This window comes from Zalophus californianus, chromosome 10 (genome assembly GCF_009762305.2).
Source record: "Zalophus californianus isolate mZalCal1 chromosome 10, mZalCal1.pri.v2, whole genome shotgun sequence".
Taxonomy (NCBI): domain Eukaryota; kingdom Metazoa; phylum Chordata; class Mammalia; order Carnivora; family Otariidae; genus Zalophus; species Zalophus californianus.
This window is the reverse complement of record NC_045604.1, coordinates 73,515,129-73,539,101: the sequence shown is the minus strand read 5'-3', so window position 1 is coordinate 73,539,101 and position 23,973 is coordinate 73,515,129. Positions and strand designations below refer to the sequence as shown.

Sequence of the window (23,973 nt, the reverse complement as noted above, 5' to 3'; positions counted from 1 at the left end):
CGCCGCGGCCCCGCCCGCCCCGCCATGGCGTCCGAGGAGATCGCGGAGGCCGAGAGCGTGCTGCAGAGTTTCGAGCGCCGCTTCCTGGCGGCGCGCACACTGCGCTCCTTCCCCTGGCAGGTGGGCGGTGGGGCGCGCGTAGGGCAGGCGGGAGGTACCGCGGGCGAGGGGCGGCTGTGGCGGGGTGGGGGCGGGGCGGGTTCCGGCGCCCGACCCCCTCCCCCCGCCGCGTGATATTCTCGGCTCCCTCGCACAAACGGGCCGCGCGTCGGGTCCATGTCCCCCGGGCTCTGCCGGGGGCCGCGCGGGCTGGCGGCGGGCAGCAGGAGGCACACCTGCGCGCTCTTGGGGAGCCCAGCCTGCACTAGGCCTTCTGCTCCCTCTCCTGGCCCTTCCCGCCCTCGACTGCCTTTGCACACTGAGTCCACGAATTCAAGGAATGCGGAGTTTCCTCCTAACTCCCTTTGTCACTCGGGAGTTAGGTCAGGGACAATTCACAATAAATTTCATTACTTTTGTTGTTTAGCTAGTTGTCATTCTAGCCATTGTTCCTGCGCATGTAAACAGTCAACGTCCTCAGGACACCGGGAGACCAGTTGCAATGAGGGCAGTGACCAAATCACAAACACCCACACTCCCTCCCCCGCCAGGCCTCGGTGTTCTCATCTGTACCGTCAGCATTGGACAAAATCCTCTCAGAGGCAGTTTGAGGCTCTTATGCCTGTGATGGAAGAGACAGGGAGGTACAAAACAGGCCAGAAGAGAGACGAAAGAAGTCTCACCTCCCCTGCCCTGGAGACCTGCACAGGCAAATGACCATGAGAGCAGCTTCCTTCTGCCAATGCAAGGGCTCTAATGATGCTGCCTCCTTCATAATTCATGTGCGGTGAGCTCATTGGGATGACTCAGATTGGGTACATATTCCTCCCCCCAAGTCTGCCCCATCTTAAGGGGTGGTGGTTAGTCATTTGTGTCTCATTGACCTAACCCATTTAGCATTCTGAGAGATCTTTCCGGTCAGAAAGGAATATGTAATTTTTTAACCCAAAATGTAAACCTTCATAATAGCATCAGTGGGTCCCAATTCAATATCGACTATAATTATTCACATGAAATGAGTGCTTACTCTGTACCAGGCCCATGATAAATGCTTACTTAGACTGGCCTACAACAGCCATGCAGGGGGTACTATTAGTACCATTCACATTTGACCAGAAAGATGGCTTGATTAGTAAAGAAGTAGAGTGTAGCAGGGGGGAGCTCAGGCCTGGGATCCAGCCTGCCTGTTTTGAATCCTGGCCAACCCCCATACAAGCCGTGTGACCTTGGGCAAGTGAATACATCTCTCCTATACCTTAGTTTTCTTATTAAATGGGGACTACAGTGATGATGCTGGTGTCAGAATTACAGGAGATTGAAGCACCTGAGGCAGTGTCTATCTAGCTCATGGTAAGTGACGTGGGTGTTAGCTAGTATTTTTATTCCATCACCAAATATTTACTGAATGCCTTCCATGAGCCAGGCACCAGGAATCAGCAGTACACATTACAGATGAGGCCCTGCTTGGATGGGAGAGCCAGAGAATAAACAGGTAAATGAATAAGCAAGAAAACACCAGGAGATGACAGTGGCTGTAAAGTCAATAAAACAGGGAAATGTATCATCAAAGTAGGGGAGTCAGGAAGGCCTCCCCCAAGAGGTGACATTTGAGCCAGAACCTGAACAGTAAAGCAGCCTGCTGTGGGAAGGCCCTGCCAGTGAGAATAGGCTGCTGTGGTTGAGGAATGACAAGGAGGCCAGGGGTGGTGGCAGATAAGGTCAGAGAGAGGGGCAAGGGCCAAGGTTTATAGGCCTTTTAGAGCCTAACTCACTCTGGAGAAATGAAGTGATTTGCCTGATACCACACACCAGCCAGGGCCAGTATGCCTACTTCTAGAGCCTGACCTCACCACTGGGCTGGAGTTCTCTGTCAGAGAAGACAGCATAACCTTGCCTGGCCTGTGTGTCCATTTTAAAGATGTCAAGTTCAAGGTGAGCCCATCAGGTGTCAGTGTCATGGCTCCTCCCGTAATTCCTGGTTGATCATTTCAGCCTTGGAGCTGCTCTGTGACCCAGGTGAGCCTAAGCAGCCAGGGCTAACACAAACCAAGAGTCTGTCTTCTGATGTTCTTTCTTTGACTCATCGAGGTGTGTAACCCAGGACTTCTCAAGTTCAGGGTTTCAGCCAGCCTGTGGCTTCCCCTTCCAATTGGCCCCAGGTCCCTGAGGAGAGATCACTTAACACTTTGCTAACATGTCCTATTGCATGTTTAATGTTCCTGTGAAAATGCCCTTGAGATTTTTCTCTCTCTCTCCCCTCCACTCTCTCTCTGAATAGAGCCTAGAAGAGAAATTAAGGGACTCATCAGGTCCTGAGCTGCTGCTGAATATTTTGCAGAAGGTAAGAATCAGAATCACTGGGTCGCATCACCAGCCTCCTGACTTGCCCATGAAGACATGACAGAAACACAGTGGGCGCGCTTGTATCCTTTAAAAAGAAAGACACTGCATTTGGGTAGCAGCACCTCAGGCAGCTCTGACTCTGTTGTTTTCTTAGATGAAGACATTAGAATATACAAAAATCTGCATGAGAGGAGGGAATCTGGGAGATATCTTTGAAACTATCCACAATGAAAACCAAGATGACAGCTATGGGAACATCTAGCATTTGGTAGCTACTCAAAGACTTTCTTCTTTACATTTACATTTAAGGAAAAAATAAGGAGGCAAGTCTTGCCTACTCGTGTCTCTTCTAGATGTGGATATGCCTGCTTTTCTGAGGTAGGGTTTGAATTCTAAGGTACATCTGGGCAAGGGTAGAGGTAAGGCCACCACTCTGCCTGGCCTTGCCCCATCCTGACCCTGGCCATGTGGATCAAGTGGAAATCACGCTGCATCCTGGCTATGAACCCTCTTGAGGATCGTGAACCCTTCTGAAAACCCAAAGCTGTAGACTCTCCTGTTCTCACCCCACCCCCATAAAAAGGAGGACCAGAAGAATACATTTTGTATACAAATTCACGGGAGTTATAGACAACCCTCCAAGCACCAAGCCCATCCAAGAAGCCTAGGTTAAGAATTCCTGTGTGGAGGGTGAACCAAGATTGTCTGACCACCATATAGGAAAGATTCAGCCATGGCTAGTGGAGGCTTGCAGGGCAACCCAGTCATTTACGACTGTGAGCTTAGAGATTCTGAGGTCCTTGTGCAGCAGCCCACTCTGATTTTCATCCTGAGGCTAAAACCTAACACCAGCCAACTAGAAAGCCCCTGAAGGGTTGTGTGGGTATTTTGTTGCCCTTGACTAAAAAAATCATGTCCCTCCACGTGACCTGGCCCCACTCTCACTGCCCTGTTGCCTTGCCCTCCTTCCCAAAATGCCAGGCCATGCCTGCCTCAGAGCCTCCACAAACTATCCCCTCTGCCTGGAACCCACTCCCCATGCTCTTTGATTTTTCTAGACATCAGCTGAAGTACCACCCCTGAGAGCCACCTTCCCCTCCACCACATCCCAGGCAGAGTCCCCATCTTCCTCTGTCCCAGCCATCCTAGCACTCATCCTCAGCCTGGCATGTGAGCTCCAGGAGAGCAAGTGCCCAGTCTGCCTGTTCCCACTATTTGGGCTCTCACCTTTTCCACAGAGCCAGACAATCCCACAGTTGTCCCCACTAAAAACTAGTTCATGCTGCCTGCCCTGGGAAGGGGTGGCAGAGCACTTTCCAGCTGCTATAACAAAATGCTATTGACTGGGTGACTTATAAACAACAGCAATTTATTTCTCACAGTTCTAGAGGCTGGGAAGGCCAAGATCAAGGTTCCCCAAAATTTGGTGTCTGGTGGGGGGCCCACTTCTTGATTCATAGACAGCTGTGTCCTCACTGTGGCAGGACTGAGGGAACCCTCTGGGGTCTCTTATAAAGGCACTAATCCCATTCATGGGAGCTTCACCTTCATGACCTAATCACTCCCAAAGGCCTTGCCTTCTAATACCATCACATTGGGTTTTAGACTTCAACATATGAACTGGGGGGACACAAACATTCAGTCTGTAGCAGGGCATTAGCTTGGGTCCATGTGATCCATGTTCTACCCAGAATGTTCTGTCAGCCTATGCCACTGTAGTGGAGAAATTTTTTTAGGAAAGGAATTGTATCTTAAGACTTACTGTTTCAGATGCATGAGGGTCACCTGAACCCAGAACCCTTGTGTCTGTACACATCTTTTCTGAGCGATCAAGTAATGGGGGTTGCCTTGTATTCACTTGAAGCTCATGGGAGACTGATGGCAGGGTCTCTCCAGCAACTCACATTGCGTCCTTTGTCACAGACTGTGAAACATCCTCTCTGTGTGAAGCATCCGCCATCAGTGAAGTATGTCCGGTGCTTTCTCTCAGAGCTCATCAGAAAGGTCAGTAATGGGCACTGTCTGGTAGCCACACAACACCTGGGACTTGGCTGGCTCTCCGAAAGTGGACTGTGCCTGGCTTTGCCTGTTGGAGCTCCGATTTGTCCCATGCCCTTTGCCTGCTCTGCAAACCCCAATATGTCAGGGGCCTCCCTGTTTAACTGTTCCCAGCTGGGTTCGACCAGTCAGAGGCTATGGGGGAGCAGGAGGAAGAGAGACCAGGGTATCTCTCCCTCTGTGCTTCAGGAGGTCTCCAGCAGCAGCTGCATTTCCTCTGTGGTCCCAGCCCCCCTTCGCCGCCCCCCCAACCTTTCTCCCCTAGCCTGCCTGCCCACTTCTGCTGTTGCCGATCTCTGGATTGCCACACTGCCCTCTATTGGATGTTTTAGGTCTTGCAATACCTTTGTAACTAGCTCGCTTTACCCTCTTCTCCCTAATGGGCTATCTGATGTGGACTCTTTTCCTGACTGATACAGGATGTATTTTAAAAATGAGCCCACCCTTCATTCTTCCCCCGCCCCGCTATCATCTTCTTTTTTTTTTTACGGACTCTTAAAAACAAACAGGGTTCTAGAGGAGAAGGGCGTGGGAGGATGGGTTGGCCTGGTGATGGGTATTGAGGAGGGCACGTTCTGCATGGAGCACTGGGTGTTATACGCAAACAATGAATCATAGAACACTACATCAAAAACTAATGATACAATGTATGGTGATTAACATAACATTAAAAAAAGAGTAAAAAAAAAAAAAATGAGCCCAAACTTGCTGGGTTTCACATTAGGCTGGACCTCAGAGAGGTGATTCCTTAGTGATCAGCATCAGACCTGCTGTGTTCGGCCACTGAATGCATGGGCCATGTCTCACCCAAGCTTAGCATGTGAAACATTCCTGGCTTCTCTGTTGCCTCCCCACCTGATTCTCCCCAACATGTGCATCTAGTCATGGCCTGCAGGTCTCCCCAGAACCACCAGAAGCATGGCCGCCCTGCTGCTGCCCCTGTGAAGGGCACGACAGAGGCTTGCCCATTGATGAAGCCAACTGTACCATGCAGAGTGCCCGTCCTTGTGGCTTTTGCCCGGGCTCACTTAAAAGCACCAGTTGTTTGATCCATCCACAGCATCATGATGGAAGGGCAAAGCTCTCTGTCACCGTCACATGGCAGCTCATGCAGTCCCATTTCTGCTGCCCTAGACTATACCTCACCATTGCCCTCTCTATACCTGAGATACCCTCCAGCTTCCCTACCAAATGAACTTTTTGTATGCCAGGTGGCTTGTATTAAGTCAATCCATCACAAATCTCCTATCTAAATCGGTAAAAATCCTCCAGCCTTTTTAACAAGTCAGAGTAAAAGTGAACACATGGAACCTTTGTTTGATTCATGAGGGTCAACCTAAATGTCTTGGCTGAAGCTTTTGCTCTGCCCACCCCCAGCACGAGGCTGTCCACATGGAGCCTTTGGACGAGCTGTACGAGGCATTGGCAGAGGTCCTGATGGCTGAGGAGCCCACCCAGTGCCACCGGAGCTATCTGCTGGTAGGAGATGGGCACCCTCCCCACACAATCCAGACATCCACCCCTGTACACAGAGTTGAAACTCAGACTCCAGTCAGCCTCAAGTGGGTGCAAATCCTGACCCATCAGCTCTGAGATCTTAGAGGAGGTCAGTTAACTACCCTGAGCCTTGGTTTCCCCTTCAGTAAACCAAGCATTTCAATACATTATAGTGCCTCGTTTATGGGGTGGCTGGGGGTTAAGTCAGGTGATGCACAAAATTGCATAGTAGGGACCTGGTGCTCAGTCCTCAGTAAATACTTCATGGATGGGTGTTACAGGAGAGCATTTCTGAGTGTTTCTAGTTGCCATTAGGCCTCACCCCTGGTCCCTCACACCCCCGATGACTAGAGCAACAAGTTCTCTCCTCCGTGGGCCGTGGTTCACAGCTGGTACCTGCATTTCCAGTGAATGCTCGGCTACTGGGGTTCTGTCCTCAGGCCTGTCATGTGCCCCATGACACAGACACATGGAGCACACAAGTCTTGTGTCTATGGTTTGCCCCCACTTGTTGATATTTTGGCTTCACTTAGTTTTGTTGAATGTTGTCCATATCTCACTACTCTGTTTGTATGTGGGGATTCAGGAAGATTCAAAACCACACTCTCAGAACCCCCAGAGTGCTCCCCTTGATTTGAGAGGTAAATCAGAGCATGTCACTCGACCACCCAGAACCTTCCAGTGGCTGCCCTTCGTACTCAGACTCAAATCCTAGTTTCTCACGTAGCCTGCCATGCCCCGCATGCTCTGCCCCAGCCTGCCTTCTCATCTCGTTCCTCTTGCTCTCCCTGTGCTCCACATCCCTGGCATTCTTTGTCTTCCTTGAACTCACCAACTGAAATGTTGCCTCGGGGCCTTTGCACATGCTGTGCCTGGAATGCTCTCCTCCTAGAACCTCACATGCCTCACTTCTCCTTTATACTCACATCCCAGGTTACATGACACATCAAAGAGGCTGTCTCTGACCAATCTATCTGAAATAGACCTCCTGTTCTCTGTTATCATGTAGTCCTTTTTATTTTCTTCATAGCCCTGAAAAACTGAGAAATTACTTTGTTTATTATGGTTTTATCCCCCATTGGCATGGAAGTTCCATAAGAACAGGGAATGACTTCATCTTGTCACATCTGAGTCCCCAGCACCGTAGTAGATGCTCAGGAAAAATGTGTGGATGAATGAATGAACAAACGACTGCTCACAGTACTCCAGACACTGGAGTCTCCTATATGAGTTTTGTGAGCTCAGAGATAGCCAGAAACCACCCCTGGGTGACGGCATGTTGGAGGTGCCATGCTCAGAAGCCCCGCTTTGGAGAACACATTTCAGGACTGCATATTCCATGAAGCCCTTGCCAGCAAACCCCCTCTCTGAGGGCAACAGGAAACTTCAAAGACCAGAGAATTCCCAAGCCCCAAATGTCAGGTTGAATTGAGGAAGGCCCCACATGCTGAGACTTTCCACATATAGGTCATGATGCCAGGGAGTTGTGACTTTTTGTTATTGTTAATAATTACAGATTCACAGAAATTGCAAAAACAGTACAGAGAGGTGCCCTTTCTCCAGATTCCCCCACTGGAAACATGGGACCTGACTTGTATGGCATTACAACAGGGACACCGGTGTATACACCGAGCCTGTGTAGGTGTACCTCATTTATCACACATGCAGGCCCGTGTGGGCACCACCACAATCAAGATACTGACCTACTCCGTTACCATAAAGACCTCCCTTGGGCCTCCCCTGTCCCCGGGCCCCTGCCAACCCCACCCTGGGCAGCCACTGATCTGTTCTCCCTCTCCACAGTCCTGTCATTTTGAGAAGGTCAGATGGATGGAATCTCACAATGTGTGCCCTTCTGAGATTGGCTTTCTTTGTGCAGCGTTAACACCCTCGAGACCCATCCAGGTAGCGCATACAATGACAACCTGCTCCTTTCCATTGCCATGTAGCATTCTGTGGCAGGATGTTCCACGGTCTTATCTAGCCATCCACCTGTTGTGATGTTTTTCTTTTTAAGATCAGCTCCTTGTCTCCTGGTAGCAGGATTAATTCTCTCCCTGTCTCGGCCCAGCCTTCCGGAGACTCGGTCACGCTCTCTGAGAGCACAGCCATCGTTTCCCATGGTACCACCGGCCTGGTCACGTGGGACGCTGCACTCTACCTCGCTGAATGGGCCATAGAGAACCCAGCCGCCTTTGCTCACAGGTGACCTCGGGGTGCAGGGCAGGGCAGGGAAGCCGGTTTTCCCCAACACGGTCTCAGACACAGGCCCCCTTCTCCCACCTAGGACTGTCTTAGAGCTCGGCAGTGGAGCTGGCCTCACGGGCCTGGCCATTTGCAAGACATGCTGTCCCAGCACATACGTCTTCAGCGACTGTCACAGCTGTGTTCTTGAGCAGCTCCGAGGAAACATCCTTCTCAATGGCCTCTCATTGGAACCAGACACCACTGACCCTGAAAGGCACCCAGGACATAATGCCCACGACACAGAGAGCCCCAGGGTGACGGTGGCCCAGCTAGACTGGGATGTTGTGACGGCCCCTGAGCTGGCTGCCTTCCGGCCAGACGTAATCATAGCAGCAGGTACTGCCCCCCCCCGCCCCGCCCCAGGGCAACTGGAGTGACTCCTCCCAGCTCTCAGCTCTGGGAAGGGGACAGTGCACCCTGCTAGGCAGAGGAATGATGAGACTTGTAGAAGGGCTGTTGTGGGCCTTCAGGGTAACATCAAACCACAGGGCATGCCTCTTGGATGCCCTAAAGCCACAGCTCTCCCGTTTGACACAGTGGCCACATGTACTCCTGTTAAAATGGTTCCATCGGATAAATGAACCCAGCTTTTCTCAGCAAAGCCTGAGATGGAGAGAACAGGCCCCAGGGCACCAAAGCCATCTAACCTATTAGCCAGGCTGCAGCTGAGTAGAGAAATTTTTATGTCCCTCTCTAGAACCTGAATGAAATGGCTAGAGCAGCGCCATGAAGCAAGGGAGCTGAACACCAGCCCCGCCTCCACCACCACCCAGTCTTCAGATGTGGGGCTGAAATGGCCCCGGCAGCCCTATCTTTTCAGGGCTGCGAGGGACAAGCATGATTCTCCCAGGACCATGTCTGATTCCTATGCATATCACAGACACCCAGCCCTGGGCCAGACCTAGGGTCAAACCACAGTGGTGTCCGAGTCAGGAAACAAGCTCTGAGTGCCCCCACCCCTGTGAGCACTTGCTTCTATCTCTGCATATGGCTCTGTTGTCTGATGTTTGCACATCTGACCCCAAGGGCTCTGCCTGCACGTCTCTATCCTAGGTCCATGCCCCCATGTCTTTCAGAGATGAGCCCCACATCTCATCTCTGAGGGAATAAAAGGGGGAGGGAGGGGACCAGCCACTTCGGGTGCAAGGCAGAGTCCTTGAGACAAGGGGTGTTTGGCCAACAGCCGCCTTGTCCTCCACCAAGCTCACCCAGTCCCCTACCAAGCTCACTCAGTCCCCTGTCCAGCTGACAGTGCTGTGCCTCTGATCCTGGACCACAGCCCTGAGACCCACAGGCCCACAGTAGCCAGAACACAGAACCTGAGCAGCACCCTCCCATGTAAGCATGCTGACAGGGAGCAAGTTTGTCTCCCCTGTCCCCCAGTGTAGCTAACAGAACAGTAGGCCCCTGGAAGCAAGAACTCTGAGACAGAGAGCTGGTTGGGGTTTATTTCATTAAGCGTCTTCTAAATAGACCATAGGCAAAGAATCAGTTTTTTTTTTTAAAGGAACACCAGTGAGTCCTGGATATTTTCCATTTCTTGCAGGGTCTTTCAGCAGCTTTTTTTTCTCTCATAAGAGTTTTCCTTTTTAACCACATCTTCTTTGTGTCCAATGGCATGATTCTAATAAAACTGGTTTCCAGGCCCCAGCCCTGCTGCTGAGGTCAGTACAACCAGGCACCCTCTTTTCTGGATCCTGAATCCTGGAGTGAGCCCCTTTCGGTAACCTGAGATTTTTCATTGCAGATGTGCTATATTGCCCAGAAACTGTCATGTCCCTGGTCAGAGTCCTGCAGAGGCTCTCTGCTTGCCTGAAAGACCAGCAGGCTCCTGAAGCCTACATTGCCTTCACCGTCCGCAGCCCTGAGACCTGCTGGCTGTTCACCAACGAGCTAGGTGAGCCATGGGCCCGGGAGGGGCTGCTGTCTCTGCGAGGCTACCTGGGCCCCACACAGGACTCCAGAACACATGACGTGCTGGGTCCTCGACCCACTACCCACCCCTTGGGTGGTCAGCGGAGGAGGCTGGGCCAGGGAGCTGTGCTCTGAAGGGGAAGAGGCAGTTTATGCAGCAGTCTTAAAGGTCAGAGACCAGCAGTCCTACTGTGTGTTTAGAGCACGTTTCAAGGGCCTTCAGACCTGTTTTCCTGGTCTGTAGAACAGAGAGGAGAGGATGGTGGATGCCAGTGGGTGTCAGGGTAGATAAGTTCTGGCCACACAGTAGTGCGGTGCAGGCTCTGGAGCAGATCCCACCTGCGCTGGTGAAGCTGGGCCGCCACTCACCTCCCCGTCTTCATCTTTACAGCGGAAACATCCACCTGGGACGTGACCCAGGGACTGGCAATGCAGGGAGCACTTGGGAACATGGTAGCTGCTATTATCGCTATATTAAGCACCCAGTAAATGGAAGAAAAGCAGGGAGGACTCTGGAGGCGGGGGGGCTCTGCCATTTACACCCCAAACTGGCACTGCTGTCGCCAGGTACCGCTGTGGCCAGGCACTGTCCTCAGACCTGACATGTCAGCCCCTCTAGCACCAGGGATGGGTATGCTGTCATCCTCCAGTCTCATCCATGGAAACTCTGGGGTGCAGGGGACCTAATGACTGCCTGAGCTCCAGAGTGGAGCCAGGCAGCCAACACCCGCCCTCCACTCTCCCACTCCACAACCACTGGCCACAGCCCTGTAGTGCCCGCCATGCACCAGGCCCAACCAGGGCTTTCCACACACAGCCTGGCCACAGTGCAGGACCATGTTTGCCACAACCCGCCCCCCCCCCCCCCCCGCCAAGCACAGCCCCACCGACAGTCGCCTCTGCAGGCAAACAACCCCTACGTGTGCCCGTGTCCCATGGACAGAGTGCCCTGTAGCTTTCAAAAAGAATGAAGTCCTCCTTCAGATACTGTATGAAAAATACACTGTAGTTTAAGAAAGCAAAGTACCAAACACCATATATATATATATATATATATATATATATGCCCATTTTTATTTAATTTTTTTTAGAGGGAGAATTTTTTTTTTTTTTTGAGAGGGAGAATCTTAGGCAGACTTTGTGCCCAGTGGGGAGCCCAACATGGGGCTCGATCTCATAACCCTGAGATCATGACCTGAGCTGAAATCAACAGATGGATGCTTAACCAACTGAGCTACCCAGGGACCCCAAGCCTATTTGTATTTTTAAAAATAATCGTCTTCATGTTAACATGCATACAGGGAAAAATCTGAAAGAACATAACCAATTAGCAGTTGTTGTACTTGGTGGCAGGATTATAGGCACACATACACACACACGTGTGTATATTTTTTTTTTAAGTAAGCTCTAGGCCCAATGTGGGACTTGAACTCATGAACCCAAGATCAAGAGTCGCATGTTCCACCGACTGAGCCAGCCAAGAACCCCAACACTTCAATACTTTTAATATTTCATTTTTGTAATTATTTTCATTCATAAAAAACTGGTAACAAAATGCTCCTTGCCAAGGGCTCTTCAAACAGCTGTGCTTACAAAAACAATGTAAGCCCTTCTGATGTATGTCCAGCCTTTGCCAAGAGGCGCCAGGCTGAGTAGTCAGGAAACCCAGCCAGGTCTGTGACCTTCCAGGGCCCAGAAGGCAGGGGCAGCAAACCTGGCTGCCATGGGCCATTTAAAAACTCAATTCTTGGTCCCATCCCTGAACGCTGATTCTACGTGTGTGGATGGGGTCTAGAAGTCTGTGGTCTGTATATACCCTCCAGCCTGTCCTGCAGCCCCACACTATAAGGTTGGTGTCGTGTCCCCAAACCCTACCATCCTGAGACACATATGTTGTATTTCCAGGCCAGACTGGGATCCCATGGGAAGCAGTGCCTCATCACAACCAGAAGCTGTTTCCCTATGAAGAGCACTTAGACATGGCAATTTTGAAACTAATTCTGTAGGTTTACAAACGTTTTTAAAGATTAACATAAAAATTAAATCACCATCCTGGAAAGAATTTTCATGTAGCAAAAAATAAAATTTTCACTGGACCTGAATGCTTGAAGAATGTTAAATTCAGAATCAGGAACTGCAAACTGTGTTCTAATAAAATATAAACTATTCAAGTGGGTGCCCCTTTCTGTCACTAGTTCTGGTTCTTAAGTAAATCTCTATAAATCATAAATGAAAATTTTGGCTCAGAAATAAGCATTTCATTTGTGAAAATAAAAACATGTATTAAGTATGTTTCCCCACCCCACCCCCGAGCCTGTACCCACATCCCTCAGGAAGCCAAGCCCGTTGTACACGTTACAATGCAGCAGGCTGCAGGACCTGTCCTCAAGGCAGGAATGAAAATATCAGACACACAATGGGGCAGATGCTGGGAAAGGCAGACACCGTAAGACAAAAGCAGGTCAAAGAGATATTGAAGATACCACAAGCAAATAACAAGAAGGTAATATAGTGGGGAGAAGGAAACATTCAGGTCAGAAGAGTCTAAGATTCAGAGCCTCCAGGGAGGAAACCAGGCTGAACCAGTTTCCTGGGCCACAAACTAGGTCATTAAAAAATATCATTCCACAGTTGTCCTTCCAGCTGCTGTCCACGGGGAGGCACTGTTCTAAAGCGTTTGCCCAGGGCTAAGAGGAACCGGGACATGCTCAGGAGCACTCAGTCTTTGGCTCAAGGGGTCACGTGTCCATAACCAAAGGCAGCACCATCTGCTTCCAGCTCTCATCCCAAGGAAGCTGCTCTGACTCCCGGAGGTTCTTCCGGAACTGGTTTAGTTTGCCAGCAGGATCAGGAAACTTTGAAAAAAGCATCTAGAAGAATAAAGACCAGAACTTAACCTCATCAACTGCTTCCCACCCCTATCCCAGGTCCCACCCGAAAGCTGTCCCTCCTTCCCAGCAGGCTAGATTCCTGTCCCCCTCCAAATACCGGCAGTCAGGCCAGTGATCTACTGAAACCCTCTGTCACTGCACCTCAAGAACCACTACCAGTGTCCTGGAGCCCGCAGAGTTCCCGCTGTGGGCCAGCTTCCACAGCAAGCTTGGCTCAAACACATTCTGAACCCGATATCCTGGACCCAACAAGCCCGTTCCTCACAGGGCATAGAAGAGCCCTCACATTCCAGCCACACTCCATCCCCTACTCTGCTCCTACTGGACAGTGCAACCAGACTGCGGCATTTTCCATCCACACCATCCACATACCATACCCTACAGCAGCCCCTGGCTTCTGCTGCGCTGTTCCGTCCACCAAGAGCACCCACCCTCAGCCTCTGCCCACCACTGTTCAGCTCACGTGCTGGAACTAGACAGTCTGTGTTCTTTCCAGCTTTGCTAAACTACATCAGGTGTTTGCAAACTAAGCCCATGGGCCAAATACGGCCTCCACCTGTCTTTGCAAGTACAGTTTTATTGGAACAGAGCCACATCCCTTCACTCATAGACTGTGGCCACTTTCTTGTTATAGCAGAGTTGAGTACTATTTTTTTTAAAGATCTTATTTAGAGAGAGAGAAAGCACAGAGGGAGAGTGAAAGGGAGAAGCAGACTCCCCGCTGAACAGAGAGCCTGACATGGGGCTCAATCCCAAGACCCCAACCCAAGCCAAAGGCAGATGCTCAACCAACTGAGCCTCCAAGGCGCCCCAGAGTTGAGTACTTCTGACAAAGACTATGGCAAAGCTGAAAACATTTTCCATCTGGGCCTTTCCAGAAAGTTTGCTGTCCCTGGTCTCAACTGCCAAGAATGATGATGAACACATCTTTTATAATAAGTGTTAAGTACCCTTTGAAGACTCCCACCTGTCCCCTTGCAAGGCTGCTTCACGAAGCTCCCTTCACTCACTCTCCCACAGAACCAGTCACTTGCTCCCTAGACCGCGCACAGGGTCCACCACCTCTGGCATCATCTGTGTGGTGTAAGCTCCGCAAATCCAGAGGGCACTCAGGGCCCCCCACACACACCAAGCCCACGGAGGCCCAGCCTCTGAGGCCACTGCTCCCCGCCTCAACTTTCACCCAGACCCAGCACAGACCCACCCGGCCACAGGAGCAAAGAATCGGGGTGGAACTCAGCGCCCTGGCGTGGGGGCAGACGTGGCTACCTGCAGCTGAGCTGCCAGCTCCTCGGAGTCCTCGAAGACCAGGCCGTTTTCCTCATGTTTCACGAGCTCGTGTAAGCTGCAGAGAGAACCACAGACCTGAGAGCTGCCTGGAGAAAACCCCCGGTGCCTGCCCCAACTCCCACTCCACCCCTCCCACAGTCAGTCTGCTTGCAGTGAGTCTGTTCTTAGATTTGGCATCTGAATAGAAAAAAAAGGCCTGGAGGGATGGATACACATTAAAAATCCAAACTGATTCTGAGAAGGAGGTGCAATGAGCACACACTTTGACCTTTTCTGCTACATGTTCTTTTCCGTGAGAACATGCTCAATGGGCTCTCCATTTTTTCCTTAATTGCACAGCAGAAAAACAAGGTAAAAGGAAACCACACTGGAGGTAGACTTGGCACATTAAGGGTGACTTTTCTGGGTCACCAGGAAGTTAATCCCAACGTGCCCAGAGCTCAGGGTCGAACATCCTGTATTTCCCATTCAGAGGCTGGCTCCTGAGCCAGTGGTGGGGCTACTATTTCTAGAACCTCTCCAAATACCCATCTTTGCCAAGAACAGTGGAAAGAGAATTACACTCATTTAACTGATTCCAATCCAGCTATATGAGCCCAGACAAAAGGGACAGAGAGAGAAATAAAACCAGGTCAGCTGTGCGAGCAATTCCAGCCACCACTCTATCCATGAGTATGGGTAAGTGGCCACCTAAGTGGAGTATTTAAGACTCGTATTTTTTATTCAACATCAGCTCTAGGTGGAAGCCCACTCCTTCAATATGGTGCAGCCTACCTTCAGAAACCCCACGGGCCCTACTCCTGAAGACCACCTAGCAATGCTGCACGATTTTCCGGAGGAATTCCTTGAGCAATTCTGACCTCGCTGGCAACCCCCCACCACCCCCACAGCTGATTTGAGAACCTAACTCAGGGAAGATTTGGTTTCTGCTCCTACCACCGGAAGTTCACGGCGCACACAGGCAGACAGCACCCGAACATGTCCACCACCTTCATGGGCAGGTCCAGGCCGCTGGAGGACTTGTGCAGGCACACACCCAGGTCTGCCGACCCTGCAGGGTTGGGGCGAGGGGGGGAAGTCAGAGCGCTGGCCCATGCACCCCTTGAACACAAATCCTCAGAGGGCTGTGGATCGACACCTCAGGGTCAGGAAGGGAAAGCCCCCAGCCCCACATACAACTGGCTGAGTTGGGCAAGCAGCCTGGAGAAGGAGAGACACACAGAAGAGCTCCCCAACCACCACTCCTGGCCACTTGTCCCTGTTTGAAAACGACCTGCCCATCACGGATAGTTTTATTCAGACTCCCTTTGTCTACTTAACCACGATATATTTTAAAAGAACCTGTAGTGGTTATTGCTTCAGGGGTTCAGAGTTTCTGCTTGGGGTGATGAAAATGTTTTGGAAATAGACAGTGGTGATGATCGTACAACACTGTGCATGTAATTAATGCTACTGAGTTGTATGTATACTTAAAAATGGAAAAATAGTTAAAATAGCAAATTTGTACTATAATGGTGTTTTACCACAATAATTAGGGGGGAAAACCCATAGCAGACCCAACAGAAAAGCAGCTGTCACTGTGAAAATAAAGCCAAATAAACAACTTCGCATAAATCCTGGCTGGAAATTCCTGCCAACCCAAGGCCTTCCACTCGAGACTGCTCACTGGAAGATGAGGCCTTAGAGATTTGCCAGCACTAGGCCAGCACACCCCTCCGGAGAGAGAAAGATGGAGGAAGATGGAGAGGTCTAGGAGAGTCAATGCTGTTTAACGCATTATTTCTGCACCTCCCAAGCCACTGCCCTCCCAGACTTGGGGAACTTGGGGAACCCCAACCCAAAACCAGGCCCAGCCCTCCTGCCCAGATGGAAGAGTAGGACTGAATGGAGGGCTCAGAGGCTGAGAGGACAGAACCCCGACAAACAGGTCTGGGGCCCAGCAGGCGGGAGAAGCCGGCACATCAGGAAGCAGCCTGGTCCCCTAGAGTTCAGCCAAGAGCTCCTCCGACAGGTTCCTGGCAGGTGGCATCTCCTGGCCCCACATAGTCCCTAAGCAGGTCCCAGTCCAGCCTGAGGCCTGTGTGTGTATAGCCCTGGAGCTAAGAAAGGCTTTTAATTTATAAAGGATTACAAAAACAAAGAAGACTATGCAACAGAAGCAAATAAAACATTTACTATCTGGTCCTTTTCAGAAAAACTCTGTCCCTGCCCTATCCTAGAATATTCCCTTTTAAACCCCAGCTCTCTCCCTGCTGGACGCCCTTACCTAGAAGCAGGGGGTAGTCCTCAGCCTCCAGCCACGGAGTACAGACCTGGATGTGCTGGAAACGCTTCTGGCTGATGAGGCCGCTGTAATACTCTTTCAGAGGCCCTTTGCCTTGCAGAGAAAATCTGAGTCACTGCACTGGGCCCATCTCTGGCTCCATCCCACAGCCTCAAGCCTCAGAACCCTGCACAGGTGTGAGCAGAAGGCCCACACTCTGCAGCTGTGATCAGGTCCCCATCTGGCCCCTTGCAGACCCCCCAGGGGAATGCACCCTGACCGCTGAGGCCATGGCCCTTCTCTTCCCCCCACCCCCACCCCCGCCCCAAGCAACCTGAATCCAGAGGGCCTCAGGCTGGGAAGGTGGCCAGGATAAACTCTGGGCAGGCCCCAGATTACCAACTGGATACAACTTCTCACCCAGACTGGCCTGTGTCTTGCCTGATGCCCCACGTGGCATGGTGTATACAGTGGGCTCCTAGCTGCCCCTGGGAGCTCTGGCCAGGAGGAGGGAAGTATACAAGGTGGGGCAGCTCGCCCAGGACTCTGCTCTAACCACAGCTCTCTGCTTCTCTCTCCCCACTGGGCTACTCTGGAAGCAATTTTATGTTGAGCTCTTTAGTTTAAAGTGGACTCTTCCATTAAAAAAAAAAAAAAAAAGAGGATGCCTGAAAACCACTGCACACATGTAAAACTCAGCATCTGTGAGGCCATGCTATCCAAGATTCAACTAGAAGCCACACCCTGCTGTCAGGCCCCTCTGAGCCTCAGTTTCCTCCTCTGTCAAGCTAGTGTAGAAAACCCTACATCAGACAGCTGTGGTCAGGATTGACAAGACAACCGACATCACACGCCTGGTATGGGGAAGGCACACAATACAGGCAGATGCCTTCTGTACCCCACCCCCAACTGCCCCCATTTCATATGGGAACATGGAAGATCCCTGGCAATACCTGTTATCACACAGACCAGAGAAGGAAGGCTCTCTCCATCTAGGATCAGCTGTTCAAACTCTATGTTTAAAAAAATTAAATGATAACCAGGATTATTATCTAATCAGGTGAGTGGGGGTTGGGGGATGAGATGGTGGCAGGGAGGGAGCCTCTCCCATCCACAAGATCACTCTCGCAGAGGTGGCATTTCAGATCTAGGGCCTGGTCACTCAGTGACCCAAATGGGGACGCAGAGCCGCCGCCTCCACCACCCATGTCCTTAGGCTGACCCACTCAGTGGCCCTGGGTCAGGAACATGCTTCAGAGGACACCACACAAGGCCAGGTGAGCACTTCACAGCTCAACAGCCCCTGACAAGCTCCTGATCACAGCCACACACCTACTTTCTAATGCTGCCAGCAAGATGGAGAAGTCTTCATCCTCTATAAGAAAAGAGAACTAAGTGTCATTGGCTGGTTTCTAGATGCCTCCCCTCCCAGCTCAAGACCCTCCCCTTTCTCGTCTGGGCCCCAGTGTCGTCAGATACACATGGGGCGCAGGCTCAGCCAGGTGCTCACACAAGCCCCAAGCACCCAGAAGGGTCCTGAGACCTGTCCAGCTGGTGCTGCTGACCAACAGGGCTGGCCGCCCATGAAGATGCGTCACCACTCCACTCTGAGCATCCCGCTCTGTGAAGGCCGACCTCTCTGTTGCTGGGTCCAGGGGTTCTGAGCTGAAGGAACAGAAACAGAGCCCATGAGATGCCACAGAGCAAGGCCTCGGGCCCCAGGATGGCCATCTCCTGCCAGAGTGAGGAGTAAGGCCCGCAGGCTCCCAAAGGTCAGGCCAAGTCAGAAACACCATCCAAAACTCAGCTCTGCTGTTGCCGTATAAAAGCAGCCATGGACAATGCATAAATGGATGAATGTGCTGCAGTACCATAGAACTTCATTTACCAAAACAGGTGGCAGGCCTGTGGTCATGGTTTGCCAAGCCCTGGATTAGAGGATTCCCAGGTCTGCAGCCAGAAGATGAGAGAGGCCATGATAGCAGTGAGGACCCAGGGGAGAGATGGAACAGCTGCGAGGATACTGGGGAGAGGCGGGAGCACAGGAAACACAAGAGAAGGCAGATAAAGGCTGAAGATGGGAGACGTACCGGGCCTTAAATGCAGAGTAGGTGCAGCCCAGCTTCATAAACAGCTGGTGTTGCAGGTCCAAGGGTATCTCTTTAAAGAAAGATGCTGGCTTGTCATAGACGGTCACAGCTCTGTAATGAGATCACAGGGGGCTCTAGAGAGAGCCAGAGAAAGACCTAAGGAATACAAGATTCAGGGGGATCCAAAAAATAACTTCATTCGGAGGAGCCAAGTCTCAGACAAGGACAATAAGAAGCTTCAGAATTACTTGGGGAAGCACAGAGACATGTTCCAAGATCAAAACCACATGGGCTATTGGTCTCCTCCTCCCTTGGCTTCCCAGGTAACCATCTCCCAGACCCCTGGGCATTTCTGGATGCCTCGCCAACATGACACAGCAGGCACTGCAGCTGGGACCAACCATACTGGGACCGCTCGCCTCCCCAGGCCCCTACTTGATGCCCCAGTTCTCTGCCAGATCTTCCCGCATCGAGTTGGTCACGCACAAGTTCAGGTGGGACAGGCGCCCGCTGAGTTTCTCGTACCTGAAAAGACATATCACCATTCAGCCAGGAGCCCTGGGCGCCACACTGCCACCACCCCCACATGACTTGACACCTTCTGATACAGAAGAGCACAGAGCTGGGGTCTCCCAAATCGAGTTGCTGGTGAGGCACCTTCCCAGAGTCTGCACTTAGTTCCATCTGTACTACTATTTCCTTTACACCTTTCTTTAAGTCATATCGCTTTTCAGCATAAATACAGTTAGAAACCTTATCTCTACAAAAGGGAAAATCCAGGATCTCTTGACACCAAAAGAAGAAATATAACAAAGGTCTCTTTATTATATGTTAGCCACACTGTGCTCTTGCTGCAAAGGCTGTGGGGCTGAGGCTTGTGGGCTACCAAGAGATGGTTTTAAAAACATTAGAGAGGTGTAAGCAATAGATTAGCTCCCAACAGAGACCTGAGCCCTGATCCCAGGGCAGAAGTGAAAGAGGACGAGAAAGGCGAAGGAGCACTCAAGGCTGCTGAATGCCACTGGTGTACAGTGGTACAGGTGCACAGCCTGTTCCTCACTCAGGATGCAGAGAAGGCGTGAGAGCTGGACAGCCGGGGACTGAACTGTGGTCCTCACGCTTATTAGCTGTGCGGCAAGCAGCAAAATGGCGCTCGACCTCAGTCTCCTGGCTTGTAAAAGGAGAGTGACCACAGGACATCCTCACCAGGGGCAGCGTAAACTGAATGGGATAAAAGGCCTGGCCTGGCATGCAGCAAGTATTCAATGATCGCTTGCTGCTGCTGCCACAGCTATTAGAACCCTCAGTGAATGACCCATGGGGGGAAGGCGGCAGATGGTGCCCGCTCGGGCTCAGAACACGACTCTTCCTGCTCTGCGTCCAACCTGCTCCCACAGGCCCTTCTTCCCTCTCCCTGTCTCAATGGTTGCAGCAGACTGTGGCCTATGTCCCCATCCTCCAAAAGCACCCCCGCTTTTTATTTGGGGATCTGGTCTGGGTGCACCTGGGACCCCAGGTCTGACAGTGGAACACTTCCCCTAAGCCTGAGACATAGGGGTATAGTGGGATGTCAGAGCCTGGCAGATGAGCACGAGCCAGTAAGAGAGGCTCCCTTTCTCGCACTGAGCCTGTCAGGGTGGGGATGAGCACCAGGGGAACTCCGCAGCACGAGCAACACCTCCAGGAGGGAGTGCGGAGAGAGAAATGAGAGTGGGTCCTGACGATACCTTTTGGAGCTCAAAGTCAGCCATGTCTCTGGACTTTGCAGTTTCAGGGACCAACAAACGTCTTCCTTGCCTTAGGCCTGTTTCTATCACTTGTAACCAGAGTTAGCCTAATTCCCCAGCCTTGCCCTTACCCCATTGAACACATGGGGGACCAGCTTCACCAGGCCTCTGCACTGGCCCTTCTTCCTACCCGGTTCAGGGATGGTGTGTGCACCCTCTTCCCAAACACTCACCATTTAGCCAGCACGACAAGGCAGTGGCTGGGGCCATGCACTAGACCCATAATGGAGTAGCCATAGTTGTGCCAGTCGATGATGAGCTTGCTCCCACAGAGGCAACCCACAAGCCAGCAGACAGCAATGGCAGGCAGGCCCGGGGGGTTCTGGGAAAGAGATATTTGAATGAAGAGAAGGAAATCCAGACCACAGTCAACAATAAACTGAGTGAAAACTGTTGCAACGTACATGGCAAAGAGTCAATTATCTTTGCAAAGCTCTTGGTAATTAATAAGCAGAAGACCCTCTTCCTCACCAAAAAAGGTATAAAAACTCATAAAGGAAATAAAATTGGCCAACCTGAAAAGTCCAAGACCACCAATAATCAAGGAGATAAAAAATGGCCAAAGAGGTGCATTTTTCACCTATCAGAATGCGGACCCTAAAACACCTAACAATACCTAGTGGTGGTGAGCACATGGGAGAAGAGGCATCCCCATTGGGTGGGGGATAAATTGGCCCAACCTTATTCTAGGACTATCCAGTAACACACCACAACATTTTAAAAGTGCTTGAACTCTGCAGCACCTGACTAGCGAAGTCAACAGAGCATGTGAATCTTTTTTTTTTTTTAAGATTTTATTATTTATCTGAGAGAGAGAGAGAGAAAAAGAGAGAGCATGCACACAAGTGGGAGGGAGGGGCAGAAGGAGAGGGACAAGCAGACTCCCCGCTGAGCAGGGAGCCCGACACGGGGCTCAATCCCAGGACCCCAATATCATGACCTGAGCAAAAGTCAGATGCTTAACTGACTGAGCCACCCAGGCGCCCCAGAGCATGTGACTCTTAATCTCGCAGTCCTGAGTTCAAGCCCCATGTTGGCCATGAAGCCTACTTTAAAAAAAAAAAAAAGAGAGAGAGAGAGTTTAAAAAGTGCATGAACTCTGATCAAGCACAGGAATTTACCCCACAAAGAAACTGCAAAAAACATATGTTCACTGATGCTCTTTACTGTGCTATTTGTAAAAGTAAAAATTCTGGAAGTATCTGAATGTCTGTTAAAATGAAACTAAATAAATACATTAGAGCATATCATATATTGTAATACAGTACAGCTAATTAAGAGATGTTTTTATATGTTAAAAAGCAGCAAATGAGAGAGTCTGAGAGCCTAATTCCAAACCAGACTGACTAGGTGGTTCAAATCCTAACTCCAGTATTTCCTAGCTGTGTGACAATGGGCTATTTACAGAATCTCTCTGGGTCTAGGTTCTTCATCTCTAAAATGTAAGTAATACAAGAACCTACTTCTTAGAATTCCGAGGAATTGGATGAATTTTTAAAGACATTTAGGTAAGTAATAAGTACAGCATAAGACTCTCTATAATGACATAGAAAAACAGAATGAATGAGTACCATAAATACAAGGCATATACCATAAGCTCCTACTCATGTTTTCATAAGTCTATACACACACAAATATGCAATTTATTCACCAATTTGCACATTTTATTTTTTTTCAAAGATTTTATTTATTTATCTGACACAGAAGCACAAGCAGGGGGAGTGGCAGGCAGAGGGAGAAGGAGAAGCAGGCTCCCTGCCGAGCAGGGAGCCCCATGTGGGGCTCAATCCCAGGACCCTGAGATCATGACACAAGCTGAAGGCAGACACTCAACCGACTGAGCCACCCAGGCGCCCCACAATTTGCACATTTTAAAAGGCTGGGAAGTAAAGGAAACTTAACAATGGTTCTCATAGAATAACAGAAGGCTGATGTTTACCTGGAGAAAGATGTAGGCTGCTGGCTCCCTGCATATCAACTTCCACAGCAAGTGCACGGACTGAAATACAACTTTGACTCCATATTGGAAAATGTAGGGCCCAACTACAAGTCAAAAAACAGCTGTTGCTCCCAAAGGAATTCTTGGCCATGTGTAAATCCCCACCACACCCGCCCAACACACACACAGATTCAAAGGAAACTGGAGTTCACTGCATCCTACCTGGAAGTTTCTGAAGTTCTGTCAAACTCACAATCTGAATTCTGTTGTTCTGCAAGAGCTCATCATAGGGTCTGGAGTCTGAAAAGAATGTCTCCTTTAATGCAGTGGACAGGGCAATATAAAGTCAGATAATCCACCAGCTCGGGCTGAATAGTGAAGAAAGAATGTTTTGGAAAATAAGACTTTTCTCTCTGTTCCTCCACAGCCAGAACAGAGCATGAGGACACTTCTGGTCCAGATTCTCTCCACAGAGGGAGAGCCTGAATCTTATCTACCTTTATTTACTTAACACAATGTCTGGCACATAGTAAGCACTCCAGATAATTTAGACTACCCGACTGGTGGAATTACCCCACCATCGGCAGACCCCCTAGGAAGTTCCACTCCACTCTAACCTCTGATGACACGTTCTAAACAGGGGCCAAAGGCAACCAGTGCTACTCCCTCCTTTTCCCTGATACACAGTTGAGGTACCCTCTAAAGATGTCATCCTGGAGGAAGATGAAGGAGCAGACACCCCTGCTTCTGCACACTGAGAGTAAAAGCTGGACATGCCGCACAAATGAAACATCTGCCTGCAGACTTCTGCACTGAGGGTGTGGAACGGAGAGGAGACAAGTCCTCTGAGACACAGCCTGACAAAAGTAGCCACAAGGAGGTATGGTCATCGTCACTGGCCCTGGAGTCACACACACCTGGGTTCCAGTCCGTCTTTCCATTCACTAGGAGGATTATGTGAGACTATGAAATGAGTTCACTTAATTTAGCACAGTCCTGACATATGGCAGGCACTCCATTAACTGACTGTTCCTAGAGACCCATCCACCAAAGGCTGGGCAGAAACCTGGCCGTCTGGGCCACTACCGAGGGCGTCCAATCTCAGAGAGCTGCGCGAGGTAGGAGGAAGGAAAGGGGCGTCCCCGCCCCAGCTCCCCTGGGCTGGTCAAAGCCGCGGGTTAAAGGGTGAGAGCGCAGCCTCCCTCCCAGGCCCTCGGGGCACTTACTGCAGAAGCCCAGAAGGGTCACGGAGAAGCCGCTCTTGACAAACGACAGCGCGTGGTACTGCATGCGGGGGCTGCGGCCCAAGTCCCCCAACACCACGATGATCACGTGCCACTTCCCGCGCCCCTGCCGCCAGCGCTTCCACGAGACCAGCAGCAGCAGCAGCAGCGACGCAGCCACCGCCAGCAGGGCCACGCAGGAGGCCGCCATCTTGGCGGGCCGGCAGCCGCCACGTGACCGCCCTCCCCGGGCCGACTACGCAGTGCGCAGCCCCAGACACAGCCTCGGAGGTGGGCGGACAGAAGGGAGGGGGAAAGTGGCTCCTGACGTG

General features: G+C 50.9%; 2 protein-coding genes across 13 annotated transcripts; one reads left to right on the top strand and one right to left on the bottom strand.

Annotated features, from left to right (window-relative positions):
- EEF2KMT (eukaryotic elongation factor 2 lysine methyltransferase) lies at positions 1 to 15,240 on the top strand. 11 transcript variants are annotated; one of them, XM_027612607.2, is made up of 11 exons: positions 2 to 120; positions 651 to 886; positions 1,523 to 1,591; positions 2,378 to 2,440; positions 4,366 to 4,446; positions 5,878 to 5,979; positions 7,801 to 7,902; positions 8,015 to 8,202; positions 8,285 to 8,580; positions 9,992 to 10,141; positions 12,064 to 12,331. In XM_027612607.2, exons 3-11 carry the CDS (start codon positions 1,568 to 1,570, stop codon positions 12,162 to 12,164), a joined length of 1,107 nt encoding a protein of 368 aa, XP_027468408.1. In that variant the 5' UTR covers positions 2 to 120; positions 651 to 886; positions 1,523 to 1,567; the 3' UTR covers positions 12,165 to 12,331. The 11 variants fall into 11 exon arrangements, with proteins under 11 accessions (XP_027468405.2, XP_027468406.2, XP_027468404.2 ...); XM_027612614.2 differs by lacking the exon at positions 1,523 to 1,591; XM_027612610.2 differs by lacking the exon at positions 1,523 to 1,591 and having other exon boundaries at positions 4,307 to 4,446.
- On the bottom strand, positions 11,314 to 23,883 carry ALG1 (ALG1 chitobiosyldiphosphodolichol beta-mannosyltransferase). 2 transcript variants are annotated; one of them, XM_027612602.1, is made up of 13 exons: positions 23,645 to 23,883; positions 22,641 to 22,718; positions 22,419 to 22,522; positions 20,653 to 20,801; positions 19,128 to 19,217; positions 18,693 to 18,803; positions 18,146 to 18,267; positions 17,939 to 17,977; positions 17,556 to 17,615; positions 16,606 to 16,716; positions 15,276 to 15,390; positions 14,319 to 14,394; positions 11,314 to 13,028 (listed from the first exon to the last, which is right to left on the bottom strand). In XM_027612602.1, the coding sequence occupies exons 1-13, from the start codon at positions 23,850 to 23,852 to the stop codon at positions 12,897 to 12,899; spliced, it is 1,395 nt and encodes a 464-aa protein (XP_027468403.1). In that variant the 5' UTR covers positions 23,853 to 23,883; the 3' UTR covers positions 11,314 to 12,896. The 2 variants fall into 2 exon arrangements, 1 of the variants encoding a protein (XP_027468403.1); XR_003523196.1 differs by having other exon boundaries at positions 12,968 to 13,028; positions 15,248 to 15,390.
- Between the last annotated feature and the right edge of the window lie 90 nt (positions 23,884 to 23,973).

Bases quoted from the DNA above. Each gene is read 5' to 3' on its own strand.
- ALG1 (XM_027612602.1), bottom strand. From the start codon at position 23,852: ATGGCGGCCTCCTGCGTGGCCCTGCTGGCGGTGGCTGCGTCGCTGCTG. The intron at 22,523-22,640 runs GTAGGATGCAGT...TTTGACTTGTAG, and splicing joins AGAACTTCAGAAACTTCCAG to TTGGGCCCTACATTTTCCAA. The intron at 16,717-17,555 runs GTATTGCCAGGG...TTTCTCTGCAAG, and splicing joins TCTGGTCTGTGTGATAACAG to GCAAAGGGCCTCTGAAAGAG.
- EEF2KMT (XM_027612603.2), top strand. From the start codon at position 25: ATGGCGTCCGAGGAGATCGCGGAGGCCGAGAGCGTGCTGCAGAGTTTC. The intron at 5,980-7,800 runs GTAGGAGATGGG...CCCTCTCCACAG, and splicing joins GCCACCGGAGCTATCTGCTG to TCCTGTCATTTTGAGAAGGT. The intron at 7,903-8,014 runs GTAGCGCATACA...TTTCTTTTTAAG, and splicing joins CACCCTCGAGACCCATCCAG to ATCAGCTCCTTGTCTCCTGG.